Source organism: Labrus bergylta, chromosome 5, assembly GCF_963930695.1.
Source record: "Labrus bergylta chromosome 5, fLabBer1.1, whole genome shotgun sequence".
Classification (NCBI taxonomy): Eukaryota; Metazoa; Chordata; class Actinopteri; order Labriformes; family Labridae; genus Labrus; species Labrus bergylta.
The window spans coordinates 33749773-33777309 of record NC_089199.1 but is presented as its reverse complement, the minus strand read 5'-3'; the positions used below and the strand labels follow the sequence as shown (position 1 = coordinate 33777309).

Below are 27537 nucleotides of genomic sequence, written 5' to 3'. Positions count from 1 at the left end.
TGATATGATATTTTTCCCGTATCGCCCACCTCTACTACGACGTACCTGACCGTGAGTCAGAGGCTCAGGTGTTTTGTCGTTACCTTGTTTCTCGTACTGCGCCTCCAGAGGGCAGCAGCACGCCGTCGTCTTCGTCTCTGTAGCCGTAATATTCTGCGTCCACCTCCTTCATCAGCTCCCCCGCGTCTTCCTCAGAGCCGGGGCAGCTGAGAGTCACATGATCAGAGAGGACCAATCAGACGACGGCACAGAGATAAACATATGGATATAAACAGGAAGTGAAGACAGAGTTTACGTACGCTCCTTCTCGAACAGCTCTCGGACTCCTGGAAGGTCACGGGCTGCTCCGAAGTATTTATACCCCCGATTACCCGGAACCTCCTTCCCCTCGTGGTCCAGCATCCTCGGGGCCCACTCTCTGAAACACACACACAATGAATCAGGGTGGGTGGGTGGGGGGGGTGAGGGGGCGGGGGGGGGTCATGTAGTCCATCAAATGGTTCGGGGGCGCTGTTTACCGCGTAGTCCGGTCCTTCCCAGTTCTTTGATCCTGACCTCCCAGTGACCTTTCTCTCTGAGCAGCTTGTTGATCTCATCGTTCAGATCCCGAATCTTAAACTCACCGAGGCCAGCTGCACACAGACAGGTGAGAGAGAGAGACAGGTAAGAGTCAGACAGACAGGTTAGAGAGAGAGAGACAGGTTAGAGAGAGAGAGACCGGTTAGAGAGTGAGAGAGAGACAGGTTAGAGAGAGAGAGACAGGTTAGAGAGAGACAGGTAAGAGTCAGACAGACAGGTTAGAGAGAGAGAGACCGGTTAGAGAGTGAGAGAGAGACAGGTTAGAGAGAGACAGACAGGTTAGAGAGAGACAGACAGGTTAGAGAGAGAGACAGGTTAGAGAGAGAGAGAGACAGGTTAGAGAGAGACAGACAGGTTAGAGAAAGAGAGGTTAGAGAGAGGGAGAGACAGGTTAGAGAGAGACAGACAGGTTAGAGAGAGAGAGACAGAGAGAGGGGGGAAAGAGAGAGAGGGGGGAGACAGACAGGTAACAGAGAGAGAGAGAGAGAGACAGAGAGAGAGAGAGAGACAGAGAGAGAGAGAGAGACAGAGAGAGAGAGAGAGAGAGACAGAGACAGAGAGAGAGAGACAGTCAGAGAGAGAGAGAGACAGAGCGAGAGAGGACAGACAGAGAGAGAGAGAGACAGAGAGAGAGAGAGAGAGAGACAGAGAGAGAGAGAGACAGAGAGAGTCAGAGAGAGAGAGAGACAGAGAGAGTCAGAGAGACGAGAGAGAGAGAGACAGAGAGAGTCAGAGAGAGAGAGAGAGAGAGAGACAGAGAGAGAGACAGAGAGAGACAGAGAGAGAGAGAGACAGAGAGAGAGAGAGAGAGAGACAGAGAGAGTCAGAGAGAGAGAGAGACAGAGAGAGAGAGAGAGAGAGAGAGAGAGAGAGAGAGAGAGAGAGAGAGAGAGGGAGAGAGACAGAGAGAGAGACAGAGAGAGACAGAGAGAGAGAGAGACAGAGAGAGAGAGAGACAGAGAGAGAGAGAGAGAGAGAGAGAGAGAGAGGGAGAGAGACAGAGAGAGAGACAGAGAGAGACAGAGAGAGAGAGAGAGAGAGACAGAGAGAGTCAGAGAGAGAGAGAGACAGGGAGAGAGAGAGAGAGAGAGAGAGAGAGAGAGACAGAGAGAGTCAGAGAGAGAGAGAGAGAGAGAGACAGAGAGAGTCAGAGAGAGAGAGAGACAGGGGAGAGAGAGAGAGAGAGAGAGAGAGAGAGGGGGTCCTGCTGGATCTGGTTCCAGACTCGGTCTCATATGTTCCCTGTGACTCTTCAGGTCTGTTCAGGTTTCAGGTGAGTCAGTCGAGTACTCACCGTTCTGGATCTGAGCCACTTTCTTTGAGACCTCGCTGATGATCTGAAACACAAACAAACTTTTTGGGATTCCGACGTTATGACCTTCAGTGGATTCTTAAGCTTTTCATTTCGGCCTCTAGTGGACACTCAAGGAACTGCAGTGTTGTTGTTTTTTCACACACTGGAGGTTTCTACTTCAATCGGTATGACGCACTCACACAACAACTACACAACAACAACTACACACAATGACACACAACAACTACACACCAGGTAATGAGGCTAATTCTAAAGGAAGTGAAGTTGAGGTTTTACCTGTCGTCTCCATTTCTCCGCTTTGGGGAGTTCACTGCACTCTGAGGCAGGAACGGTCTCCTTTCCTGCAGACAGACAGGTGAGAGACAGACAGGTGAGAGACAGACAGGTGAGAGACAGACAGGTGAGAGACAGACAGAACAGACTTAGATCAAAACTGACCAGTAGATAGAGTTCATCTTAAAGAACACTTATGATTCTGTTGTTTTGCTGACCTTGACTTTTCCCTCCTCCAGCTGAGCCTGTCTGAACCGGGCCAGAGCCGTCCTGAGAGCCACGACAGAGGAGCAGAGTGAGAGACAGAAAACATGCTGACGTGTTTCTGACAGACACGAGGAACTATCGCTCTGTTCACACGGCTTTTTCAGCAGAGGCGCCGTAACTAAGCTCAGCCGTCTCACACACACACACACACACACACACACACACACACACACACACACACACACTGACACACACACACACACACACACACACAACACACACACACACAACACACACACACACACACACACACACACACACACACACACACACACACACACACACACACACACACACACACACACACACACACAGTCATGCACACTCTGTGGGCAGCGCTGATCCTGTCTCTCCTCTGTAACGCCTCTGCTGTTACTACACTTTGTCCCCCATTACACCTCCATGACATTCAGACGTAACTATCTGTTGTTGGCTATAATGCCATAATAACTGAGCAATGAGTTCATTATCAATAATCTCTAGAAATGCACGATTAGGAAAATCAGGCCCGCTCCGACGTTTGTTTCATGACATCTTTTTCTCTCATGTTTGTCGATGAAAAACGAGTCGATTCAACATCTTTATCGACAGATATCGGCGACGGATGGATCCAACGTCGGTAGCCGATGTTTGTTTGTTTTTGCCAAATCAATTTAAAGCTGACACCTCAGTCCTGATTCAGAGAAGAGGGGTTTTTATTAGCAGATGATGAAGTCACCTGTTGAACATCATTGTTTTCATGTTGGTGTTGTGGGAGTCTAACAAACATCGGGGTCAGCCCTGATTTTACCAGTTTGTGCATCTCTAATAAAAACAGAACAGAGTCTCACTAAGAATTCATATGTACACGTTAAGGCACAATATGTACAGTGAGTACATAATGAAACATCAAATACACACACAGTACTTACATGGCCTTCTCTGCGTTTCTCGCCTGTCAAAGAACAGAAACAGGGTTTTAATATAAATTCAAACTACAGTTATATATATATAAATATATATATTATATATTTATATATATATATATAAATATATATAATATATATATATATATATATAAATATATATATTATATATTTATGGATCTTTTCTCTGTATTAAAAAACATTAAAATACAGTTTAAAACATTTGAGCTCTGAATTAAAGTAAACTCGTGAGAGCTTCAGGGAGCCCACACCGGACTCTGTGTGTGTGTGTGTGTGTGTGTGTGTGTGTGTGTGTGTGTGTGTGTGTGTGTGTGTGTGTGTGTGTGTGTGTGTGTGTGTGTCTCTGTGTCTCTGTTGTGTGTGTGTGTGTGTGTTTATTATTATGATTATTATTATGATTATGATGATTATTATAATTATTATTATTATTATTATTATTATTATTATTATGATTATTATGTTTTAAACATGGAGAAACGGCGGGTTGAGCTAACAAGCTAAACTCAAGCTAATATTAAAGCATGATGCTAACTAGCTGTTTCCTCGTGTTTCATGAAGTCAGATTAAAGTGTGTGTGTGTGTGTGTCTCTGTTGGGTGTGTGTGTGTGTGTGTGTGTTGTGTAAAGCGCTGCTCACCATCTCTGCTGAAGAGCTCAAACTTCTTATTAACAAGAAGAATCCAGTGAACCGGAGAAACACCACCAACACACGCCGACCCCAACCGGAAGGGCTTACCGAGTTCTTCCTGTTTCTTCTTCGCGGGATCTTAATTGGCTCATTACCGCCCCTGCTGGAGGAGATGACGTCAGGCGCTATTTTCTATTCACACGAATGTGACAGTGTGAATGTGACTACATACACAGTACATGTGTTTTGTGAAAACGTGGACCTACATTTTATTATTTTATTTTTATTATATATTAATATATAATAATATATATATATTATTATATATTAATATATAATAATATATATTAATATATATATCATTATTATATATTAATATATATCTCTATTAATATATATTATTATATATTAATATATAATAATATATATTAATATATATATCATTATTATATATTAATATATAATAATATATATTAATATATATATCATTATTATATATTAATATATAATAATATATATTAATATATATATCATTATTATATATTAATATATATCTCTATTAATATATAATAATATATATTAATATATATATCATTATTATATATTAATATATATCTATTAATATCTATTATTATATATTAATATATAATAATATATATTAATATATATATCATTATTATATATTAATATATAATAATATATATTAATATATATATCATTATTATATATTAATATATATCTCTATTAATATATAATAATATATATTAATATATATATATCATTATTATATATTAATATATATCTATTAATATCTATTATTATATATTAATAGATATCTCACATGCACAAACAGGACTCTGTGGACATGCACTAATGGAGAGAAGTCAGAGTGAGGGGGCTGCCCTCCTGAGCTTGCTCAAGGGAACCTCAGCAGTGCTCCGGAAGTAACCTGGCACCTCTCCAGCTTATTGTTGATGACTTGTTTGTGATCAACCTGTTGAATAAAACATTTCTGAACTTTTTCTGTGTTGTTGTGAAATAAATGGAACAGACAGAAGTTTGTCTCTTCATCCTCCTCCGTGTTTTTATTGTCAGATAAAACTTACAGGCTGCAGTACAACCGAATGACATTTTTATAGTAGCTCTAAAGTGATTTATTGTACAAAAATAACATTTGGATTTTTTTAGTGTGAAAACATTCTCTTCGGTCCAAACTTAAAATCATTTCTTTAAAACGTGTTTTAACGTTGTCGTCGTGGTGATTTGTCTCCGTCGGGAAGTCGCTCCGTGAGGTCCAAACAGCAACAAAGAGCAACTCTTAAATAGTTCAAATTAATGTTCCTTTTATCGTCTGTGTGACGCGCTCTGATTGGCTCTTTCTTCTCCATGTTGCGTTGCTGTGGTCAGACCTGCGAGGTGATTGGCTGTTTGCTGGAGTCGGAGCCAATCACGTTTCTGTCAGAGGAACTTTGTTTTGTCCAGAAAAAGAAAGTAAAGTTTTAATCACCACGTTGGAAGAAAGAAACTTCCGTCACTTTTCCCCCTCTGTTTAAGCCCCGCCCACTTTAGAACTGTGAGGAGGGGCTTAACTTATATCACTCTACTGTCTCAGCCAATCGGCTGGGCAGAAAGGATTATAAACAAAGACACTGCTATCAAACTACAATCACAAATGTGTTCCCTTTCTTTTTCAAACTAAGAAGAAAGTTGTTTTTGTTTTATCGTGTCCGCTCCCTTCTGTGTTCCTCCGTCTGCTCTGATTAGCTGCTGTGAGTCTGACTGACAGGACCGCAGACCAATGAGAAGAGGAGGATAGCAGGGACCGAGTAAAGAGAAAGAAAGAAGAGATAAAAGAGAGCGAGGTCACGGTCTGGGTTCAGGCGGTGGCCTCGATGGTGCACTCCTTGGCCAGGTGACCTGACTTCCCGCAGTTGTAGCAGTTCAGCTCGGACGCCTTGCTGCAGTGCACCGCCACGTGGCCGATCTCCCCACACCTGCAGAAACACAGCTGGTGCTAACACTGCTAACACTGCTAACACTGGTCAAACTGGTTTCACTGTGAAACCAGCAAGTAGAAAAAACACTGAGCAGAACTAACCATGGCTACGATTACTCGACTACTCGTTATAGTCGTCATCATTGAGGTAACGATACGTGCTCACCTGTGGCTGTATCAACACACCTGTGGCATTACTGTTAGCATCAGTTTACCTGAAACATCACTCAGCCAATCATAGAAGTTTACCTGTAGTTAATAATAATGTAATAATAAAAAAGGGTTTATTATTATTATTATTATTCCCACAGTTATAGCATGTGGCCCCCGGGCTGCCAGTCGCCCACCCCTGCTGTAGAGTGTAATCCCTGAGTCAGCGTGTTTTCAGGTGTTACAGACTTCTGGATTTTTTTAGAATTAAGCCCTAAGTATCTCCAAAAGAAGCTGTGTGAAGTCTGAGAGAGCCTCGAGTGATGTCACTTAAGTCAAAATCTGCCTGCTTTTTCACACACGTCTCTAACAGCGGGAGATTTTCTCCATTTGACAGACGATGCTGCGGACAGCCAAGATTTGTCCTGAATGTCGGAGGTGGGCAGGTAGTTTAAGAGCCAAAACCTTCGTTCCATCGATGGCGGTCCCCGTCTGTTCCTGCAGGGGGCGCTGGAGTCCCATCGATGGCGTACCCGTCTGTTCCTGCAGGGGGCGCTGGAGTCCCATCGATGGCATCTCCATCTGTCCCTGCAGGGGGCGCTGGAGTCCCATCGATGGCGTCCCCCGTCTGTTCCTGCAGGGGGCGCTGGAGTCCCATCGATGGCGTCCCACGTCTGTTCCTGCAGGGGGCGCTGGAGTCCCATCGATGGCGTCCCACGTCTGTCCCTACAGGGGGCGCTGGAGTCCCATCGATGACGTACCCATCTGTTCCTGCAGGGGGCGCTGGAGTCCCATCGATGACGTACCCATCTGTTCCTGCAGGGGGCGCTGGAGTCCCATCGATGGCGTCCCCCGTCTGTTCCTGCAGGGGGCGCTGGAGTCCCATCAATGGCGTCCCCATCTGTTCCTGCAGGGGGCGCTGGAGTCCCATCGATGGCGTACTCGTCTGTTCCTGCAGGGGGCGCTGGAGTCCCATCGATGGCGTCCCACATCTGCTCCTGCAGGGGGGATGATTCACAGCGGGGCAGAGTGACACAGCAGCCCGGCGGCGGGGAGCCTGTTGTGGGGAGAAAAGGTCGGATTATTGACCGGAGCGTGAAACTCACCTCAGACCCCGGACCTGTTTGTTTGTTTGTTTGTTTGTTTGCACTCACTCACTCACTCACTCACTCACTCTCTCACTCTCTCACTCTCTCACTCTCTCACTCTCTCACTCTCTCACTCTCTCTCTCACACACACACACACACACACACACACACACACACACACACACACACACACACACACACACACACACACACACACACACACACACACACACACACACACACACACACACACACACACACACACACACACACACACACACACACACACACACACACACACACACACACACACACACTGGAACGCGCAAGTTCTGCTGCCTTCAGGTACCGTGGGAAATGTCAAAGATCTTTACAAATGGATAACAACAAAACGTTTTGGTGTAATAAAAATGATAACTACGTCAACAACTTCAAAGATAATTATAATAACAACAACAATTACAAAAACAACAATTATAAAAATGTTTGCTGTCCTTGGAGAGATATGAGCGAGTACCCAAAGATGTCGCTGACACTGACACAACTCATATCTTAAAATGTTGTTTCTAAATGGCGATGCACGATGTATATCTCGATACTTCTTCTGTAAAGAAATAACAAACACAAAGTCAGTTATAAGTCAAACCCACATGGACCAAATGTCACACAGGCACTTTTATTAACATTCAGCTGCAAAACGTGTTCATGAGAAATGACATAAAACACAGATAAGTACACACAGATGTGTATTTAGTTATTCTGGCGGTTTTGGGTTTCCATCACATCAGAGGAGGAGCAGTGTGAAGAGGGACAGACAGCCGCCATTTTCAGATTGCTAAGCTCAGCTGTCATCACGTCTTTGACGGCGTAATATTGGCGTCCCAGTCGTTCAGAGTTGCAGAAGCACAACACACCAGGAGATTCACTTACACACACATTCAGACGTGCGCACACACACAGCTGTTCTCCCCTGCTGCTCCCGGACATTTAGACTGAAGGCGACACGTCTCAGGGTGTTAATAACACGGTTTGAAACGGCGGTCTGAAACGGACTAGAGAGGAGGAGCGCGATGATCGTGCCCTGATAACTGCTCTCATATCTGGCAAACCAAGGGGCGTCCAAAACGGCCATGTGGGGGGTGGACTTAAAACCTCCTCAAACAGCTTCTTTCTTCCTCTCAGAGTTTCACAGCTTGACTGAGTTCAGTCACAGAGAAGGGGGGCGGGGCTTCACAGGGAGCCGCTCCAGGTTTATGGATTACTGATTACTGACTGAGTTATGAAGCGGTCAAAGGTCACAGACTGACGGAAAAGCATAAACAACCTTCAACTGCACACCTGACATGAAGAGGTCATGACCTCTGTGGAAAGAGACGATCTGTCGAGGGGAAGGGAAGTTTGCCCACTTTTTACCTGCCTGAGGATTTAATCAAACAGGTAACGAGGGAAAGAAAACACCTCAACAAACACTCGGTGAGTTTTTCACTTCATTAACTTGTTAATGACTTACTCAAAGCCTAAACGTGGAGGGAAACATGAATCAGCTGTTCTCTGTTTCAGGACAAAAACGTTTCCATGTGACGACTGAGCAAAGTGCACAGGTGAGACCGTTCCTGCTGGTTCTCCTGCTGGTTCTCCTGCTGGTTCTCCTGCTGGTTCTCCTGCTGGTTTTTCTGGTTCTTCTGCTGGTTCTCCTGCTGGTTCTCCTGGTGGTTCTCCTGCTGGTTCTACTGCTGGTTCTCCTGCTGGTTCTCCAGGTGAGCAGCCATGCTGGGACGGACAGGAGCCCTCACTGGTCGTTGCAGGTTTGAGCTTCATCAGTGCTGCTATCTCTCCTCCTCTGCGCCGCCCCCTGAGCTCCCCAGACTCCATTACCCAGCAGGCAGTGGGAGCAGGAAGTACAGGGCAGAGCAGGAGGTGGGACCAATGAGTCCAGCTCAGATCAGCCGCATCCTAAAGGTGAGATTCTTTTTAAAGGTAAAAAAAAAAAAAGCTCAAAGATCTGATCTGACTGACTGTCTTCTGTTGCCAGGCCAACGAGTATAGCCACACCCTCCCCCGAGGCCCCGCATCCCATGGGGTTCTTGGTTTCCATAGTAACATGTTGCCATCCAACCACCCTGGCGAGGACCGTCGGAGCAGCGCCACCTGCCTTCCAGGCCGCGGCGGTGTGCTCTTTGGCGTGTTTGACGGTCACGCTGGTCCAGCGTGCGCTCACGCTGTCAGTCAGAGACTCCTCTATTACATCGCCGTGGCAACGCTGCCACTGAGGACACTGGCCGAGCTCGAACAGGCCGTGGAAGAGGAACGGGCCGTACCGCCGCTGCTGGAGTGGCACAAATACCCCCAGGATCATCCCGACGGAGGAGCGAGCTTCTTCCACAGCCTCCGACACTACTGGCAGGAGCGTCTGGAGGACGAGGATGAAGAGGAAGAGGAGGAGGCGGAGCCGGAGGAGGTAAACAGGTTCAGACATGTGGTAGAAAAACAGTAAATGGTTATGAGGAACCATGTGGTCCGACGGGGACTTGCAGACTAGACTAAAGTGGTAAAACAAGTCGTTTACAGCCCTACCAAGTCACTTCTGTCTCCAGAAATCCAACATGGCGGTGACCAGATGGTGATCTTGAGGCTTCAATTACGCAGTCGAGTATCCAGTGTGTGACGTCACAACCATTGTTTATACGGTTAGGGATTTTAACATGGGGATCTATGGGGATCGACTCACTTTTGAAGTCCGCCTCTAGTGGCCGTTTGAGGAACTGCACATGCATGTTGGTTTCGTTTGGAGGTTTCAAACATTTCAGCGTCTAGATTTTAGTTTCATGTTTCAAAGTTTGAAGAAATCTTCAATCTTCACTTTTTAAAATGGTAATTATGAAATAAAAGTAGTTAAAATCTCCTCTGCTCTGATTGGCTGCAGGATTGTGGGAGGGTGACGTCGGCGCTGGTCAACGCTTTTCGTCGTCTTGACTACGACATTTCTGTGGAGGCCCAAGTCCACCTGTCCATGTCCTCACCCAGGTCCTCATTCTGTTCAAAGTTAAAGATCATGTGTAACTCAGAAAGATCTCAAGAGTTCAAAGGTGAGTCATGTGGTTATTTGTCTTTCCTCATCAGCAGGCGTTTGTCTCTTCCCGGGGAGGGACTGTCTGTGTCCTCACCGCTCCGCGTGGCGCTGTCAGGCTGCACGGCCTGTGTCACCCACATCTCCAATGGCGTCCTGCACGTGGCCAACCTGGGAGACAGCCGGGCCGTCCTCGGCGTCCAGGAGTCAGACGGGAGCTGGTCGGCGGTCAGCCTCAGCAATGACCATAATGCACAGAACCCGGATGAGCTGCAAAGGATTCTGGGAGAACATCCGCCATCGGAGTGGAGGACGGTGGTCCGTCACGACCGCCTGCTGGGTCTGCTGCTGCCGTTCAGGGCATTCGGTGACGTCCGCTTCAAATGGAGCGCAGAGACGTTGAACCGGGTTTATGAAACCCGACCGGACTTGATGTCGGTGGTCAGTGAGGCGGTCCGGACTTCCACCCTGCATTACCTGACCCCGCCCTACCTGAGCGCCCAACCTGAGGTCACCCGACACAGAATCAGACCCTCCGACAAGTTTCTGGTCCTGGCGACTGACGGACTCTGGGAGCTGATGCACCGACAGACCGTGGTGGAGCTGGTGGGAGAACAGCTGACAGGTCAGAGGTCAAAGGTTAGAGATCAGTACCAGGTCCCGGTCTGATGACCTGTTAGCTAGGATAAGGACCAGGTCTCAGTCTGATGACCTGTTAGGATCAGTACCAGGTCTCAATCTCATGACCTGTTAGCTAGGATCAGGACCAGGTCTCGGTCTGATGACCTGTTAGCTAGGATCAGTACCAGGTCTCAGTCTGATGACCTGTTAGCTAGGATCAGGACCAGGTCTCGGTCTGATGACCTGTTAGCTAGGATCAGTACCAGGTCCCAGTTTGATGACCTGTTAGGATCAGTACCAGGTCTCAGTCTGATGACCTGTTAGCTAGGATCAGGACCAGGTCTCGGTCTGATGACCTGTTAGCTAGGATCAGTACCAGGTCCCAGTTTGATGACCTGTTAGGATCAGTACCAGGTCTCAGTCTGATGACCTGTTAGCTAGGATCAGTACCAGGTCTCAGTCTGATGACCTGTTAGCTAGGATCAGTACCAGGTCTCAGTCTGATGACCTGTTAGCTAGGATCAGGACCAGGTCTCAGTCTGAAGACCTGTTAGCTAGGATCAGGACCAGGTCTCAGTCTGACGACCTGTTAGCTAGGATCAGGACCAGGTCTCAGTGTGATGACCTGTTAGCTAGGATCAGGACCAGGTCTCAGTCTGAAGACCTGTTAGCTAGGATCAGGACCAGGTCTCAGTCTGACGACCTGTTAGCTAGGATCAGGACCAGGTCTCAGTGTGATGACCTGTTAGCTAGGATCAGTACCAGGTCCCAGTCTGATGACCTGTTAGGATCAGTACCAGGTCTCAGTCTGATGACCTGTTAGGATCAGTACCAGGTCTCAGTCTGATGACCTGTTAGCTAGGATCAGTACCAGGTCTCAGTCTGATGACCTGTTAGGATCAGTACCAGGTCTCAGTCTGATGACCTGTTAGGATCAGTACCAGGTCCCGGTCTGATGACCTGTTAGCTAGGATCAGTACCAGGTCTCGGTCTGATGACCTGTTAGGATCAGTACCAGGTCCCAGTCTGAAGACCTGTTAGGATCAGTACCAGGTCTCAGTCTGATGACCTGTTAGGATCAGTACCAGGTCTCAGTCTGATGACCTGTTAGCTAGGATCAGTACCAGGTCTCAGTCTGATAACCTGTTAGCTAGGATCAGTACCAGGTCTCGGTCTGAAGACCTGTTAGCTAGGATCAGGACCAGGTCTCGGTCTGATGACCTGTTAGCTAGGATCAGGACCAGGTCTCAGTCTGATGACCTATTAGCTAGGATCAGGACCAGGTACCAGTCTGAAGACCTGTTAGTTAGGATCAGGACCAGGTCTCAGTCTGATGACCTATTAGCTAGGATCAGTACCAGGTCTCAGTCTGATGACCTGTTAGCTAGGATCAGGACCAGGTCTCAGTCTGATAACTAAGAACGTTTTTTTTTTGTTTGACGATCAGGTCTTCAACAGCAAGCACCCATAATTCCCGGCGCTGGAACAACACTGGGCGGCCTGCAGCGCCTCCTGTTGGAGAGGAAGGGGCGGGTTCTGTCTGTACTGGAGGACCAGAACGCCACCACCCACCTGCTCCGCCACGCCCTGGGGGATGACGGGTACGGATCGGTGGCTCCAAACCGTCTGGCCAAGATGCTGAGTCTGCCCACAGATCTGGCCAGGAGGTACCGTGATGACATCACCATCACCGTCATCCAGCTGAACGAGGTCGACCTTTAAGGAGCTTGTGTGTTAACCCGCCAGGTGACTGATGAGAAACTGTTTTTTACTCTAAACTGTGTTACATTTTCTCCTCCTGCTGTTTGTCTCTTTAACGGTGGCCCAAAGTGGACACACATCCAGACTTCTTACCTGTGATTTTATTTATTTCTCACGTTCTCAACTTTTTTGTCTCAGGACAGTAAGGCCGGGTTCCTGCGTTACTTTAAGACCTCGAGAAAATAACTTATCACATCAACTTAAAATATCTGTTTTTATTCAAGATAGCAGTTTTGTAGGGCTCAAAATTGGTCTTGGTCAGTCAAGACGAAGAAGAGGTACAGTAAACTACTGAATCCATGCTGTGAATCAGAGGAGATTTAGAAGCGAGAATACGCTGCACTACACCACTGGGTGTTACCGTCTAAGTGACACGCCCCCTGCACACAAGATGAGGATTTTTCAGTGATATTTATGGTCTCGGTTTCAACCCCTACATTTCATGGTCTAGCCCTGGTCTTTGTCTCTGGTCAGTGTGGTCTTGACTAAAACTCTACACGATAGCAACATATATGTCGAGATATACAAGAAATATAAGGATGTTTGTCCTCTATGGGCTTCCGTACATTTTAACAATTAATTTAGTCATCGGTTAATACATTTAAAATATGTCTGTTCCTATCAGGTTATGGAAGACATTGTGTTTTTTTTTTTTTTACCTTCTTGGCGCTCTGCTGTTTAAATGAAGTTATAAACATGTATTCCAAAACAATGAAACCTCAGCCTGATTTTTTTACACACACACACACACACACACACACACACACACACACACACACACACACACACACACACACACACACACACACACACACACACACACACACACACACACACACACACACACACACACACACACACACACACACACACACACACACACACACACACACACACACACACACACACACACACACACACACACACACACACACACACACACACACACACACACACACACACACACACACACACACACACACACACACACACACACACACACACACACACACACACACACACACACCAGAAGAAGACACAGCAGCCGAGTGACTTCAAAATAAAATTTAATCAACGACTTTACAAAATCAAACTCTTGATTAGAAAACATTGTAATACCAACCAATCAGCTGAATCCACCGCCATCATTGGCCGGCCTCATCACAGCTCACGGAGCTCAATCATTGGACGATACTGAAAACAGGCCACGTCCAGAAATGGTATTTAGAACGAACATTAGGAAGCAAACAGAATGGAAAAACAAACATCATCCCACGCTGTTCTGACACCGGAGAGCCCAAAGTGAAACTGACAAGTCTGTCGACCAATTGGAGGGGAGGATTAAAAAAAGAGGCTCAGTGTCCAATCAGAGGGCAGTGTTGTTGAGTCATCGTCTCGGGGGCGGGGCCAGCAGCTGGATAGAGGTGGCGGCTTCTGGGAACAGGTTATGATAGGTGGGCAGAGGAACGTACGCCGCTGTGATCATTTTACCTGAAAAGACAGGTGAGACGTCAGAGCTACTCTCTGATTGGTTCACAGCACATAGAAGGTGTCATGTGACAGGTATTCTTACCAGCAAAGTATCTTCCGTGTAGAGAGTTGACGGCGGCCATTGCAGCCGGGATGGACGGACACTTGACGTAAACATTCCCCTGAAATCAAGCAGCGTTCAAAGTCATTATGCTTCAAAAGTCACACACGCACACACACGCACACACGCACGCACGCACGCACGCACGCACGCACGCACGCGCACACGCACGCCACAGAAACAGAGGGTGACATGTACCTCAGCAGAGTTCCTGTCGACGTAGATGTGAACGACTCCTCCATGTTTGTTACACTCCTCGATGACATCATGCTGGATGTCCGTGTCCCAGCCAGGAGCCTCCTCACTGAAACACACACACACAGCTGCACATCAACACACACACGCACACATTACCCAGCATGCATTTCAGTTCCGTCAACACATTAAGGTAAACTTAAGTCTGTAGCTGATCCACACAAATCGCTCTGTCACTTCTACTTTCTCCCCGTTTGTAACCGTGTGATTGGATGAAAAAGTGGACAGCACTTTCATTACGGCCGTTCACACTTTGCATCTCCAGCAGCGACTTGTGATCAGACCTCCTCACTCGCCCGCCTCTTAAGAGCCTCAATAGTCCTTCTGTTTGACGAGGCTGAAGGTGTGTGGGTGCAGATTTATTCAACCAGGTCTCTGATTGGTTACTGGCAGACTACCACAGATAATGTCAGCTGAGGGGGGCGGTCCTTAAAGCTGCCCAGGACACACAGGCTCAGAAGTCATCACCCCGACCACCTCTGTATGTGGTCTGAGAGACCGGGTCTCACTAAGTCCTGCATTCACACTGAGCAGCAAGGCTTACCACTTGTTTTCTGATTACCCAGGACGGATGCATCTGTGACAAAGACAGAGGGTCTCCCACAGTGGAAGTGGGTTCAAAGTGTCTTCCTGTGTGATGATTTTCATCGTGTTCATCAGAGTCCACAACAGTCTGTTTCTCTGCAGCTCTTTACACCAGGTGGAGTTTGTAATCCTGCTAGCTACCTGTACGCTAGTTGAGCTCTCGTTGAAGTACAGACCCTCAGCCCGTGAGTCTCTCTGCCCACTTGTTGTCTTTAACTGAGGAAGGTTCCGACCCCAGCAGCTCCCCCTTACCGCTAACTTTACTAGTAGGTTGCTCTGATTGGCCCCAAAATGCAGTATGCGAACAAATGTGAGATCCTGAGTTTGCCAAAAATACCCGGATGTGGTATCGATTCTGGAAAAATCTACAGTCTGCATCAGACCAGTGTCCCTCACGTACTGTTTCCCACAATGCAAAGCGGCAGGCGAGAGGTCGAAATGACGGACAGAAGCGAACCCAAACAGCCAAAATGACTCACTGCTTTCTTTGAAAAACAGGGTTAGGATAATCAAACACTCATCGGGTCCATTTTTAAAGTCGACAAAATTCATAATTGTTGAAAAATCTCTTTGGCTCTTTGGATTATTGGCTCATGTAATTGCAGCTCTGGCATGGCAGCAGCAGATTCATGCGCAAACACAGTAAAGTGTACAGACTGACAGACAGGAGACAGGTGTGTGTGTGTGTGTGTGTACCTGTGGGGGTTGAACATGTTCGACAGCTGGAAGCAGTGTGTGGCGAGCGGCTGAGAGGGAAGATTCATAGCACCAGAGTTCATGGAGTTCATGGAGTTCATGGAGTTCATGGAGTTCATGGAGTTCATGGGGTTCATGGGGTTCATGGAGTTCATGGGGTTCATGGGGTTCATGGAGTTCATGGGGTTCATGTTCATGTTCATATTCATGTTCATGTTCATGTTGAGAGCTGGATTCATGGCAGCTGAAACAGCAGCCATGGCTCCTAAAGCGATCGCTCCACTCATCTGCAGAGCCTGCTGAGCAGCAGGAGGGATCTGTAGACCTGTACCTGTAAACACACACACAGTCAGTGTGGGGGGGTGCAGGTAGATGATACAGGTGGTTGTGACAGATGACTGGATGTCTCACCCTCTGCGAGTCGGGCCATCAGCTGCAGTCGGCCTGTGGTCCCGAGGTCGATGCCGGTGCGTTCGAGCTCGTCGTTGTCGAGGAAAGAGGAAGCTGTGGAGGCGTCGGTCCGCTCCGTCACATGACCAACCTTCATCGGTCGACCCGCCAGCTCGAAGCCGTTCAGCTGATCCAGAGCTTTCTTAGCACACTCTGCATCAGAAAACTGACAGACAGACAGCACACAGGTCAGAGAGACAGACAGGTCAGAGAGACAGACAGACAGCACACAGGTAGGTCACAGAGACAGACAGGTCAGAGAGACAGACAGACAGCACACAGGTCACAGAGACAGACAGCACACAGGTCACAGAGACAGACAGCACACAGGTCAGAGACAGACAGGTCAGAGAGACAGACAGACAGCACACAGGTCACAGAGACAGACAGACAGCACACAGGTCAGAGAGACAGACAGACAGCACACAGGTCAGAGACAGACAGGTCAGAGAGACAGACAGACAGCACACAGGTCACAGAGACAGACAGCACACAGGTCAGAGAGACAGACAGCACACAGGTCAGAGAGACAGACAGACAGCACACAGGTCAGAGAGACAGACAGACAGCACACAGGTCAGAGAGACAGACAGACAGCACACAGGTCAGAGAGACAGACAGCACACAGGTCAGAGAGACAGACAGACAGCACACAGGTCAGAGAGACAGACAGCACACAGGTCAGAGAGACAGACAGCACACAGGTCAGAGAGACAGACAGACAGCACACAGGTCACAGAGACAGACAGACAGCACACAGGTCAGAGAGACAGACAGACAGCACACAGGTCAGAGAGACAGACAGACAGCACACAGGTCAGAAAGACAGACAGACAGCACACAGGTCAGAGAGACAGACAGACAGCACACAGGTCAGAGAGACAGACAGACAGCACCCAGGTCAGAGAGACAGACAGACAGGTCAGAGAGACAGACAGACAGCACACAGGTCAGAGAGACAGACAGACAGCACACAGGTCAGAGAGACAGACAGACAGGTCAGAGAGACAGACAGCAGACAGGTCAGAGAGACAGACAGGTCTCTTCTTCAGGTGGACAGGTGAATCTGTTGAGTCCACAGGATTTTGCACAAACCATTCAAAGCTGCCCAGGTGTAGTAATGATTTATGATGAGTCATAACATTTTAAACATCTGTCTGTGCCGTGGTACTAAAAACTATCAAACAGTAAAATAAAGGAGATTAGATTAAAAATCTAATGTATGTTAAGTCTGAAAAGCTTTATAACAACAGAGACGAGGAGAAAACTCACAGTGATGAAGCCGTAGCCTTTGGAGCGTCCTGTCTCACTGTCCATCATCAGCTGGATGCTCTCAATCTGTGGAACAAAGATCCCAAACTTTCATTCTCTGTGTGTTCATACACATAAACAGTGTATACAGTGGTTACACAAGTTACAGTGAATGATCAAAGCGTCTGCGGGTAAACAATGTCAAATTACTTTGCTGAGTGTGGCTAACGTTAGCAGTGTTAGCACCACCAGGCTTCAGTCGTCCTTGCAGATTAACGTCCTCCATCATGAACTGCTCTAACCCGACACATCCTACATACAACGTAACCTCAATTTTCTTGATCTAAATACTGACAAATTGTTCTGCTTGGACAAGATGCTAACCATTAGCTGTGCTTGTTTAAATCCCGGTTGTAGAGCAGGCCCATTAAACAGAGCTACAGCCCCAGCTAGTGGTGGGTGGCTGCATTACAGTTCAGTGAAAACATTTGACAGACATTGCGGGCCTGAATTAAAAAAATAATTAGTTTGACTTGTAAATGTGGTGTCGACTAGCTGATGTTTTATCATTCAGCACATTGACATCCAGAGTATTTGAAAATGTTTGCCTGTAGTGGACAGAGTGTGTATAATGTGTGTGTTGTCAAGTGTGTGTTTAGTTGTGTGTTGTATTTGTTTGTCTGACCCGTCCAAACGGCTCAAAGATTCCTCTCAGCATCTCCTCTGTGATGTTGAAGTGCAGCGAGCCGACGTAGAGCCTCATCGGTCCCAAAGATCCTTTCTGCAAGTTGTTGGCTGCAGCTGCCGCTCGGTTCTTCTCTGCCTGCACACACAAACACACACGGGCGCACAAACACACACGGGCGCACAAACACACACACAAACACCCACACAAACACACACACAAACACCCACACAAACACACACACAAACACCCACACAAACACACACACAAACACCCACACAAACACACACGGGCGCACAAACACAAACACAAACACAGTCAAGCCCTGCAGAGGATTTCTGATGTGATGAAAGCTGATTGTATAGATGAGTTTAAGGAGATCTTTTCCATTAAATTAATCTATTCAATGTGTTAGTGTGTGTGTGTGTGTGTGTGTGTGTGTGTGTGTGTGTGTGTGTACCTGCGAGGCCTGTACGATGATCGGAACTCCCAGCAGCCTTTGCCCCGTCAGCCCGATGGCCAGAGGAACGGAGGTAGCCTCCATAAACTCGATGTAGGCGATGCCCTTTGACCTGCGGGAGTTCCTGTCGGAGATCATCCGCACATCTCGAACCTGCAAAAAGAGAACACAGCAGCTGTTACCACGACAACCAACACGACATTGCTCTGCTGTGCTGTGGTGCATTAAAGGACACTTTAAAAATGTGCTGATCTGTTACAGGGCGCTGCAGTTAGAATGACTGAGTGAGTTTTGGAGTTGAACCAAGCTTTCAGAATCACTGGTTAGATGTTTGAAACAGAGTGGTTACACAGGTAGAGTCTGTGTTTACCTTCCCCACAGCAGAGAAGAAGTCCTCCAGGTCTCGAGGTCGTATCCTGGCTGCCAGCTGCATGCAAAACACCGTCCGAGCATCACGCTCCTCTGGAGACAGGTTGTCTATCGGCAGTCTGCGAGCGCACACAAAAAAAACCATTTAGTCTTAAATGTCTGAATCTTCTGCTGTCGTATTTCATGTTTTAGTCACAAACTCTCACCTGATGGGACTCTTCTCCTTCTTCAAGGGACTCTTACTCTTTGAACGTCGACGGCTGGAAACACAAACCGACAGTGAGCACTCACAACTAGAGTCTTCGAATTGACAATATTGACCTCAGTGTCAGAGAGAACTAGACCTTTGATGAGATAGCAGACTGGCTTTTATTGGAATTTGACCAGTTAATACTGACCCAACATCCCTCTGTGACATCCTGCTTTATGTTTCTGTTACATTTGCCATAGCTAAAAGTTAAAAAACATCAAAATAGGTTTGATTTTTAACTTCTTGTTATTTTCAATAATCATATTCCTGCTACCTGTTTTCTTGAGCTGTTGTAACTCAAAAATGTCCCCCATGGGGGATCAATAAAGTTTATCCTTATCCAAAACATCTACATTTGAAGTCTTGCAGCGGTTTATTTTTGTTGACATTTGCTGAGAACATGACCTTTGGTTGGTTTAGTCTGTTGGACAGAAGTTTAAGTCTTAAAAGGAAATGTTGTGTGGAATATTATTGTCTCAGCTCTTCAGGCTTTATGTGTTTCTTGGTGTCAGAACAGAAGGACTCACTGTTTGTGGTGGTCTCTGTAGCGCCCGCCCCTCTCTCTGCTGCCGTGTCGCTCTCTGCTGCGACTCCTTCGCTTGTCTCTGCTGCGGCTGCGTTTCCGCTCGCGACTCCGGCTCTTCTTCCTTTCTCGACTTTTGCTGCGTCTCCTGTCACGGCTGCGGCTGCGTTTCTTCCTGTCGGACACACAGCAGCCAATCAGAGCCCGGCCCGGATGCCAAAGCCTGCATCCATTGAAACGACCAAATAGCCCTGTTCAGACTGCCTGTTCAAGGCGTGACATGTACTTCCCACATGTCTCAGAGGTTTATTGGGGGGGGACAAAGTGATCCCCCCTCTGTAATGTCTTCGGAGGTAGTGACAGAGGGGCGAGACAACATCACTGTGGCGGTGGTTCTAGTGAAGCCTTTACACACAGTGTCAAACGACCACAACATATTACTTTCTCCGTGTGGTATTACACACAACATGTCGGCATTCAGTCAGCAAGAGTAAGAAAGGAAACAACATTTCTGACATGTAGCGAGGGGAAACATCTGGAATCCTCCTACTACTGAAAATAAAGGTCCTTTATCGTCCCTGTTGTAACAAGTTTGTTTCTGTGCTCTATTAGATAAGACACACATTCTCAGTCCCTGCCAGTTATAGAGTTAACACGATGCAAATACAAGACATTTTTTAATTCTGCTCTCCATACAGACGGTTTCCCCTACACACACCAATGCCTCCTGATGTGATTGGCCAACACAGCTTGGACTACAAACATACAATAAACGGGAACCAGACCACTTCTCATACTAACATCCAGACCCCAGATTCCACCTGTTGTTGGGGTAGAATCTGTAAAGTGAGCTTAAAAAGTGTCTGTGACCGTGTATCATCACCAAGGTTCTCCAACAGATCAGCAGGAATGCAGTTGGCAGGGACAAGCAGTCCCATTGGTCACCAGGAGCCAGACAGACAGGTGGAGAGACACTCAGACAGACAGGTGTGTTACCTCTTGCTGCGGTCCTCCTGTCCATTGGGACTGTGGCTCTTGGTGTCCTCCTAAGGTCGACAGAGAACAGCATGAGGAGGCGGGCGCAACATTCAGGTGTCAGGGAGGGGGGACAGGGGAGAGGAGGGAGGGGGCAAAAGAGAATATAAACACAATTTAATGAGTCACATTTATACACATTGTTCTGTGGTGGTAGGGGGTCAGTCTGGGGCAGTCAGTCAGTCTCAGGCTGCAGTCCAGACTCTGTTTGTGGGGTGGGGGGTGGGGAGTCAGTGTGGATGAAGCTCCAGCAGCAGACAGACACTGCACAGTCCAGCTCTTCTTCAGCCGGGAGGATGCTGTGCTGGTTTTGGGTGCTGGGACTCCTCTGAAGGGCCCTGAAGCAGACAGGAGTCTTAGTCACTCAACTCAGCCCAAAACCAGAACAAAGGACCCCCCTTCTAAATCAAAGCTCCCTCACCTGGTCAGGGTCCTGTTTGCTGAATGTTCCATGTGTCAACTTACGTGACCTTCCTTTTAACAGACCTCACCTGTAGCTCACCTGGATAAGCCCCTCCCACCCTGTTACTGTCCTCATCCTGACAGTGACCACACCTCTGTTGAGCCCTGATTTTCAACGTCCGAGTTTTTATTTCCCTCTTCAGCTCACTCAAGTGGTCCTTATGCTAAGCTAACTATGATGCTAGCAACCATGCAGTGTGAGGTCTCCTTTCTATGATCCTCTTGTGATTTTCTTTTTCGCTTCTTTTTGCTCTTCTTTCTGATGCCCTCAAGCACTTTATCTCCCAATATCCTCAGCTGCTCCACATCAGGGGTGGGGGTGGGGGGTTGGGCCAAAACCAGGTGACAAATTAACCAAGGGAGCCACAGTCATGTTACCATGGGGACCACAGAACAGCAATGCATGATGGGGGCATTTTACTACCTTCATGTTTGTGACAGATCACACTGGCATTCAGGGGAGTAGAGGTGAGAAATCGTTAGGCAAGTCTACAAAGAGAGATAGATGGGCATTTATTCATGACAGTCTATAAAGGAATGCCATGATAATAATCATCATCGTCGTCGTCAGCCTGACTCTACTGCTCACAAACAGGAAATGCCCTCCAGTCTGCTTTGACAGCAAACTGATTATATTCTAAGAGATATGAGAGCAGTAAAGCCTCGCTCAAGTGTATTTCAGAATTTTGGGAATATAAAATTTCCGTTTCATTTCCTGAATGGGTCGATTAGTGTGAACCAGTGGTTAAGGTAAATTTGCCGTTTTTAAAGATCACTGGCCCAGGAACGTTACTTTTGATTAGGAAATTAACAGTCATCGATTTAGTCTTGAAACATTCTGATGCAGGAGTGATTTAATTACAACTTTTTATAATTCATCAAGTTCTTCTCATATGACATGGTCCATATTCTAGAGATTGTTGGGGCCAATATGGATATAACCCTAACCCAAAAACCAGATACAGATATAACTGTCGATATATTTGTTAGATCGTGTTAGATCTGTAAAGATAGATAAATATTCAACATTTATTGTGTTGATCACTAAAATGCAGTTATCAAACATTTGAGAGAAGATAAATAAAGAAGACAAGATGGTCACTAAACTGGAAAGGAAGTGCGCATGTTCGTGCGTCACCGTCTAGTAATATCAAAACCCAAAGTCACTGGATATGCTGATATTATGGGCTTGCAGATTAATCAGTCGGGCTCTAGATCAGATCCTTTAAGGGGGAGTAAGGGATAGAGCATGAGAGACAGACAGATCAGCAGTATATCTGCTTACTATGATCATACTGAACAAAGCAGTAGCTTTTCCAACATTTTGTGATGATGAGATGCTCCAAAGACTCTTCACAGTTTGTAAATGGACAGCCGACTACACGGACTGATGTCGGCTCTGCTCATCAGGTTCTATATTGTTTACATTTATCAGAGTAGGCAAACGATACAGTTTAAAAATAATATGTTGATGTTGTGGAGTCACAGAAGACGCTTATAAAGACAGTTCAGGAGAAGGAGCACGTTAATCCTCCTGAACCAGGACCTGCTTATCGACCAAAGCTGTTTCTGAAGATCCATCAGGTCTGCCTGTGGTCTTTAACACATGTTCAGTGATGATGAATAAGTGGGGATAGTGTCGCATTAATAATAGTCACATCTGTGTTGAAATGTTGAGCTTTGGCCAGTGTCAACACCGGAGAAAACCTTTATTCCTCTCACTGCGAGCCGTTTATTGACGAGCCTCAGAGTGTTGTAATTTGTGTAACAGGTTGTCACCACACTTCAGTTTGTCCACCTTAAAAACTAAAGCGGATGTGGTGACTCTAATAAATACTTTAGAGTACTCAATGTAGTAAAGAATTTGTTTACAACTATTTGAGCAGCTACAATCCGAGGACCTGGAGCAGTAGAGTCCGGCTGACAGTGTCATCGACACAGAGGACAATCTGACTCTCACCTTCCTGTACGGAGCCTCCAGCATCGCCTCGATGTCCAGGTCATCTGCCATACTGCTGCTGCTCTGCACACAAAGACACATTTCATTAGGCTCGTCTTGACACTTCAATTTAAAACCTTTAAACAATTCTTATAAGTCAAATCCCATCGAAACATTTTTTTTTTTTTTTTTTCAACATACATCTGATTTGGTTGTCAACATTTCCCTACAGTAATGTGATTGCTTTGTGTAATTCAGACAGTTTGCAGGTATTTGCTGGAGCTGGTGACACTAAGAGACTGGACAAACTCATTAAGAAGGCCTGCTCTGTGATAGGCTGCAAGCTGGACTCTTTTGTAGTGGTGACAGAGAGGAGGACTCTGAACAAACTGTTATCCATTATGGATAATCCTGATCACCCTCTGCACACCCTACTGGACAAACAGCGGAGCAGCTTCTCCAACAGACTGATTCAACTCTGCTGTCACAAGGACAGATACAAGAAATCCTTCTTCTCGAAGGCCAGAACTCTGTACAACAGCTCACCTCATGTGAGCAGAGAACTGTCATCATGATCATATCTCTCTCTCCACACTGTCATCTGTTCTGCACATGCAAAGTTTACAACTTATCACTGCACTCAAGTTCACTTCATTTGTCATTATATTTAATAGTTTCAGCTGATAACATGTCTACACTCCTGCACTTTAACTGATGTCAATACTGTTCATTTACTACTCTGTTTTTACACATTTACATTTAATCTTTCATATTTAAAGACTAGTAATGTTTAGTTAAATCCTGGTTGTATATATTCACATTCTTAGTTTTGATATTTTCAGTGCTTATTTACTTTGTATTTAATATTACATTGTGTTTTTTACTCATATTGTGTGTTTGGAGAACCTGCTGCTGTAACTTCCCAGTTTAGGATCAATAAAGTCATTCTGTTCTGTTCTCTGAAGTGATCAGTCTTCAATCATTCACCTGTGAATACACACCTGAGCCGTTAACGGTCACCGGCTAGCTGCTAGCTAACAATGCTGTCAGTGGTGTAGCCGGGCAGACAGGCCTCGTTACCCCGGTAACTCCCGCCTCTTAACCGCCTACATACCGAGTCAGTCGGTGTAACCGGGAATTAAAGAGGAGTTTTTACCTGTATTCACAGCGGTTCAACGGGAAATATCCAACGAACTCTGTCCGGTAAACGGTCGCTCTTCAGACGTTGCCCTCGAGAAGGGAAGCAGTACTTTAAATGGCGTAGTCAGACGAGACCGTGTGATCTCGCGAGAAAAGAACTTCCGCGAGATCATAACAAAGTAGTATCAACTAGGCCTGTGGTTTATTTCAAAGAAATGTCCCCCTAAGGGGAATCAATAAAGTTTATCTTCAGTAATGTAATGTGTTTAGTTAAAAGACATCATTATTTATCATGCATCGAACAATTACTACATTAGTCAGAACGAGTTACCTTGTTTAGGACTGCATATCGTTTACATGGCTGGGCCAGTGAGGGGATGCAGAAACTTTTCTGGTTTTTTTTACCACAATGCCAGTTTGAGTAGCCTACATGCGCACTTACCAACTCATACTTTGATTTGTTTATCTCATAATTGTATTAATTAATTATGACTTAATATGGGCAAAAAATCAGTGGGTGTGTTTGAATTGTCCCTCCTATCTCCTTTCACTATCCACTTCACCTTAACCCCGGGGAAGGTCATGAGGTTAAGGAAAGATGTTAGGAGAATTCATAAAGGACTTAGGGAAAGGAGATCTCGTTGCTCTGACAATCCGACCACATTTCCACTATCAAGCTATCTTCACTACAACAGATAAATCATTGATCTGTGCAGCACGTTACCTCTGTGTCTTTTTCACATTTGTCCTCCTCTTATTTTTTTCGTCCCTGGGCTCCTGAGGGCTTTGTTGTTGTTGTTGTTGTTGTTGTTGTTTACATCACGGTCATTTATAAACGTGATATTAATCGGTGTGGTCAGTGTCACCTGCCCTCCTCCTCCACAACGAGCAGGTAACGAGCAGCTGTGTTGTGATGCGCCGGGTCAAGCAGGAGGCAAGAAAATAGAGCCTTTTTAAATATGTGATAGTTGTGTTTTCATGACTTCTTTTGGATCATAACTAAATCAAAGCATGACAATGATATTAGATAAATAATATTTAGTGATATTTAAACGCATTTTTCCTTCTATTTCTTCTTCTTATCTTCAACTTTTCTGCCTCACTCATTTGCTGGCGGCCCCTGTGGAGGCTGGGCGCCCCCTGTGGAGGCTGGGCGGCCCCTGTGGAGGCTGGGCGGCCCCTGTGGAGGCTGGGCGCCCCCTGTGGAGGCTGGCGCCCCCTGTGGAGGCTGGGCGGCCCAGCTAACTTTTAAGGTTCAAGTAGCCTCGATAGCCCGGTCATGTGGATTTGCCCTGTACAACATCAGGAAGCTCAGACCTTACCTGTCAGAACTACACAGCTCCTGGTACAGGCTCTTGTCATATCACGCATCGATTATTGCAACTCCCTACTGCTCTCTACAGGTCTTCCTACAGTCACTATCAAACCTCTGCAAATGATACAAAATGCAGCAGCACGACTGGTCTTCAACCTTCCTAAAAGAGCACATGTCACTCCTCTGTTCATCTCCTCACACCGGCTCCCAGTTACTGCTCACATCAGATTTAAAACTCTGCTGCTCACTTACAAAACAGAGACAGAAACGTCTCCTCCTTACTTTAACTCTCTCATCCTGGTCTACACCCCCCCCCCCCCCCCCCCCCCCTCTATCGGGGTCGGGTCGCTGTGGCAACAAGCGAAGTACATCAACCCAGACTTCCTTCTCCCCTTCAGCATTTTCCAGCTCCTCCTGGAGGATTCTGAGGCGTTCCCAGGACTGAAAGGATATCCCTCCAGTGAACTCTGGGTCTACCATGGGGGTTTTTCCCGGTTGGGCATGCCTGAAGGAGGCGTCCAGGAGACCCAATCAGATGCCCGAAACACCTCAACTGTCTCCTTTAGATGTGAAGGAGTAGCGGCCACTTTTTCAGTCACTACCCATAATGCATCTTTTTTCAGTCTATGGCGTGACCACAGAGGGTTGGAATGAAGATCGGTAAATCAAGAGCTCTCCCTTGAGTCTCAGTTCCCTCTTCACTACAACAGTTCGGTACAACGCCCCCATATACGCTGAGCCAATCCGTCTGTCAATCTCACGGTCCATCTTACCCTCACTCTTGAACAACACTGACACACTTAAACTCCTTCACTTGGGGGCAAATAATCACTCCCCACCTAGAGGAAGCAATCCACTTTTTCCAACAGAGAACCACATCCTTAGACCCTGAGGTGCTGAGCCTCATCCCAGCCGCTTCAAACTGCTCCAATGCCTTCTGGAGGTCCCAGCATGAAAACGCAAACACAACCACATCTTCTGCAAAAAGAAGAGAGGATATGTGGAGAACCATCCTCCCCCCGGCTACACCTTGTGATCCAGTCCATGAAAATCACAGAAATGATTGGTGACAAGGGGAGACCCTGGTAAAGGCCAACACACACAGGCAACATGTCTGACTTTGTGTCAAGGATGCAGACACAGCTCCCACTTTGGTCATACCAAAGTTTGAAAAATACCAAACCGGGACCTCATATTCATGCAGTGTCCCCACACGACCCCCCGAGGGACACGGTCATAAGTCTTCTTCCCTCCCTGCTCCCATCCCTGCTGATAACAGCCCGGGGGGAAGCCCTGCTTTCCCTCTCTGAGCCGGAGAACGGTTTGCCAGAACTTCCTTGAGGTGATCCGAAAGTCCTTCTCTGTAGCCTCCTGTAATCGTCCCACACCTGAGGAGGAGAAACAAGAAGAAACAAATTGAGACTCTCAGACAGTTCTGTCTTTGACCACAAGAGGTCAGCAGCAGTACACAGCCATAAAACTGACATTTAAGAATCTGACACTTGGATTTAAAAGTTCATGAAAAGCATGTGATTAAGGTTAAAGGGTTACTGGGACTAGAAAAGTCCACCAAAGGACTAAAATACAGTTCAGTTCAGATTAAATACCACATTTCCATCTACTTTTTACCATAGTGCAATACTAACTTTTTTAAAAGGCTTCCACCTGAATTGTTTGTTTTTATGTACACTGAGCAACAAGTCATAATGGACCAAGTGTGAGATGTAGTCTTCATGTCTGGTTGCTTTTTTGTTTGTTTGTCCCCTTCAATGATATTTATTAATCTTCCTGTTTTATTATTATCTTGAATTCATGTGTCGTTTGGACCATTAAAATCTCATGACATTTCCCAGCGTTTAG

At 46.5% G+C, this 27537-nt stretch overlaps 4 protein-coding genes across 10 annotated transcripts in view; 1 reads left to right on the top strand and 3 right to left on the bottom strand.

Moving 5' to 3' along the window:
- Nucleotides 1-4160, bottom strand: part of isy1 (ISY1 splicing factor homolog) — a 6089-nt gene extending 1929 nt beyond the window's left edge. The window contains 11 exon segments of the mRNA XM_065955477.1: nt 84-111; nt 113-183; nt 186-206; nt 300-416; nt 519-632; nt 1874-1916; nt 2171-2220; nt 2223-2235; nt 2386-2437; nt 3346-3368; nt 3997-4160. Of these exon segments, the coding sequence (XP_065811549.1) occupies nt 84-111; nt 113-183; nt 186-206; nt 300-416; nt 519-632; nt 1874-1916; nt 2171-2220; nt 2223-2235; nt 2386-2437; nt 3346-3368; nt 3997-3999 (535 nt within the window). The 5' untranslated portion in view covers nt 4000-4160.
- Nucleotides 4161-5045: 885 nt separating this feature from the next.
- On the bottom strand, nt 5046-8873 carry LOC136179312 (tumor necrosis factor receptor superfamily member 10C-like). Of its 2 annotated transcripts, none has more exons than XM_065955474.1 (2): nt 8733-8873; nt 5046-7190 (listed from the first exon to the last, which is right to left on the bottom strand). In XM_065955474.1, exon 2 carries the CDS (start codon nt 7107-7109, stop codon nt 6585-6587), a length of 525 nt encoding a protein of 174 aa, XP_065811546.1. In that variant the 5' UTR covers nt 7110-7190; nt 8733-8873; the 3' UTR covers nt 5046-6584. The 2 variants fall into 2 exon arrangements, with proteins under 2 accessions (XP_065811546.1, XP_065811545.1); XM_065955473.1 differs by lacking the exon at nt 8733-8873 and adding an exon at nt 8153-8292.
- A 116-nt stretch (nt 8874-8989) lies between these two features.
- On the top strand, nt 8990-13388 carry LOC110006099 (pyruvate dehydrogenase [acetyl-transferring]-phosphatase 1, mitochondrial). 2 transcript variants are annotated; one of them, XM_020661329.3, is made up of 5 exons: nt 8990-9181; nt 9255-9680; nt 10146-10246; nt 10346-10914; nt 12358-13388. In XM_020661329.3, exons 1-5 carry the CDS (start codon nt 8990-8992, stop codon nt 12630-12632), a joined length of 1563 nt encoding a protein of 520 aa, XP_020516985.1. In that variant the 3' UTR covers nt 12633-13388. The 2 variants fall into 2 exon arrangements, with proteins under 2 accessions (XP_020516985.1, XP_020516984.1); XM_020661328.3 differs by having other exon boundaries at nt 10343-10914.
- Nucleotides 13389-13721: 333 nt separating this feature from the next.
- LOC109975248 (RNA-binding protein 39) lies at nt 13722-24517 on the bottom strand. 5 transcript variants are annotated; one of them, XM_065955470.1, is made up of 15 exons: nt 24379-24473; nt 23244-23306; nt 21708-21772; nt 20783-20832; nt 19791-19961; nt 19220-19273; nt 19015-19132; nt 18645-18797; nt 18185-18322; nt 17521-17586; nt 16210-16414; nt 15799-16129; nt 14461-14566; nt 14245-14323; nt 13722-14162 (listed from the first exon to the last, which is right to left on the bottom strand). In XM_065955470.1, exons 3-15 carry the CDS (start codon nt 21711-21713, stop codon nt 14059-14061), a joined length of 1581 nt encoding a protein of 526 aa, XP_065811542.1. In that variant the 5' UTR covers nt 21714-21772; nt 23244-23306; nt 24379-24473; the 3' UTR covers nt 13722-14058. The 5 variants fall into 5 exon arrangements, with proteins under 5 accessions (XP_065811542.1, XP_065811543.1, XP_065811540.1 ...); XM_065955471.1 differs by having other exon boundaries at nt 23244-23301; nt 24379-24470; XM_065955468.1 differs by lacking the exon at nt 21708-21772 and having other exon boundaries at nt 24379-24516.
- Between the last annotated feature and the right edge of the window lie 3020 nt (nt 24518-27537).

Bases quoted from the DNA above. Each gene is read 5' to 3' on its own strand.
- LOC136179312 (XM_065955473.1), bottom strand. From the start codon at position 8,209: ATGTCCGGGAGCAGCAGGGGAGAACAGCTGTGTGTGTGCGCACGTCTG. The intron at 7,191-8,152 runs GTAAGTGAATCT...TCCCCACAACAG, and splicing joins GCGCACGTCTGAATGTGTGT to GCTCCCCGCCGCCGGGCTGC.
- LOC110006099 (XM_020661328.3), top strand. From the start codon at position 8,990: ATGCTGGGACGGACAGGAGCCCTCACTGGTCGTTGCAGGTTTGAGCTT. The intron at 9,182-9,254 runs GTGAGATTCTTT...TTCTGTTGCCAG, and splicing joins AGATCAGCCGCATCCTAAAG to GCCAACGAGTATAGCCACAC. The intron at 9,681-10,145 runs GTAAACAGGTTC...GATTGGCTGCAG, and splicing joins AGGAGGCGGAGCCGGAGGAG to GATTGTGGGAGGGTGACGTC.
- LOC109975248 (XM_065955468.1), bottom strand. From the start codon at position 23,294: ATGGCAGATGACCTGGACATCGAGGCGATGCTGGAGGCTCCGTACAGG. The intron at 19,962-20,782 runs GTAACACACCTG...TGTGTCCGACAG, and splicing joins CAGGAGGACCGCAGCAAGAG to GAAGAAACGCAGCCGCAGCC. The intron at 19,274-19,790 runs GTGAGTCCTTCT...TTGTGTTTCCAG, and splicing joins TACAGAGACCACCACAAACA to CCGTCGACGTTCAAAGAGTA.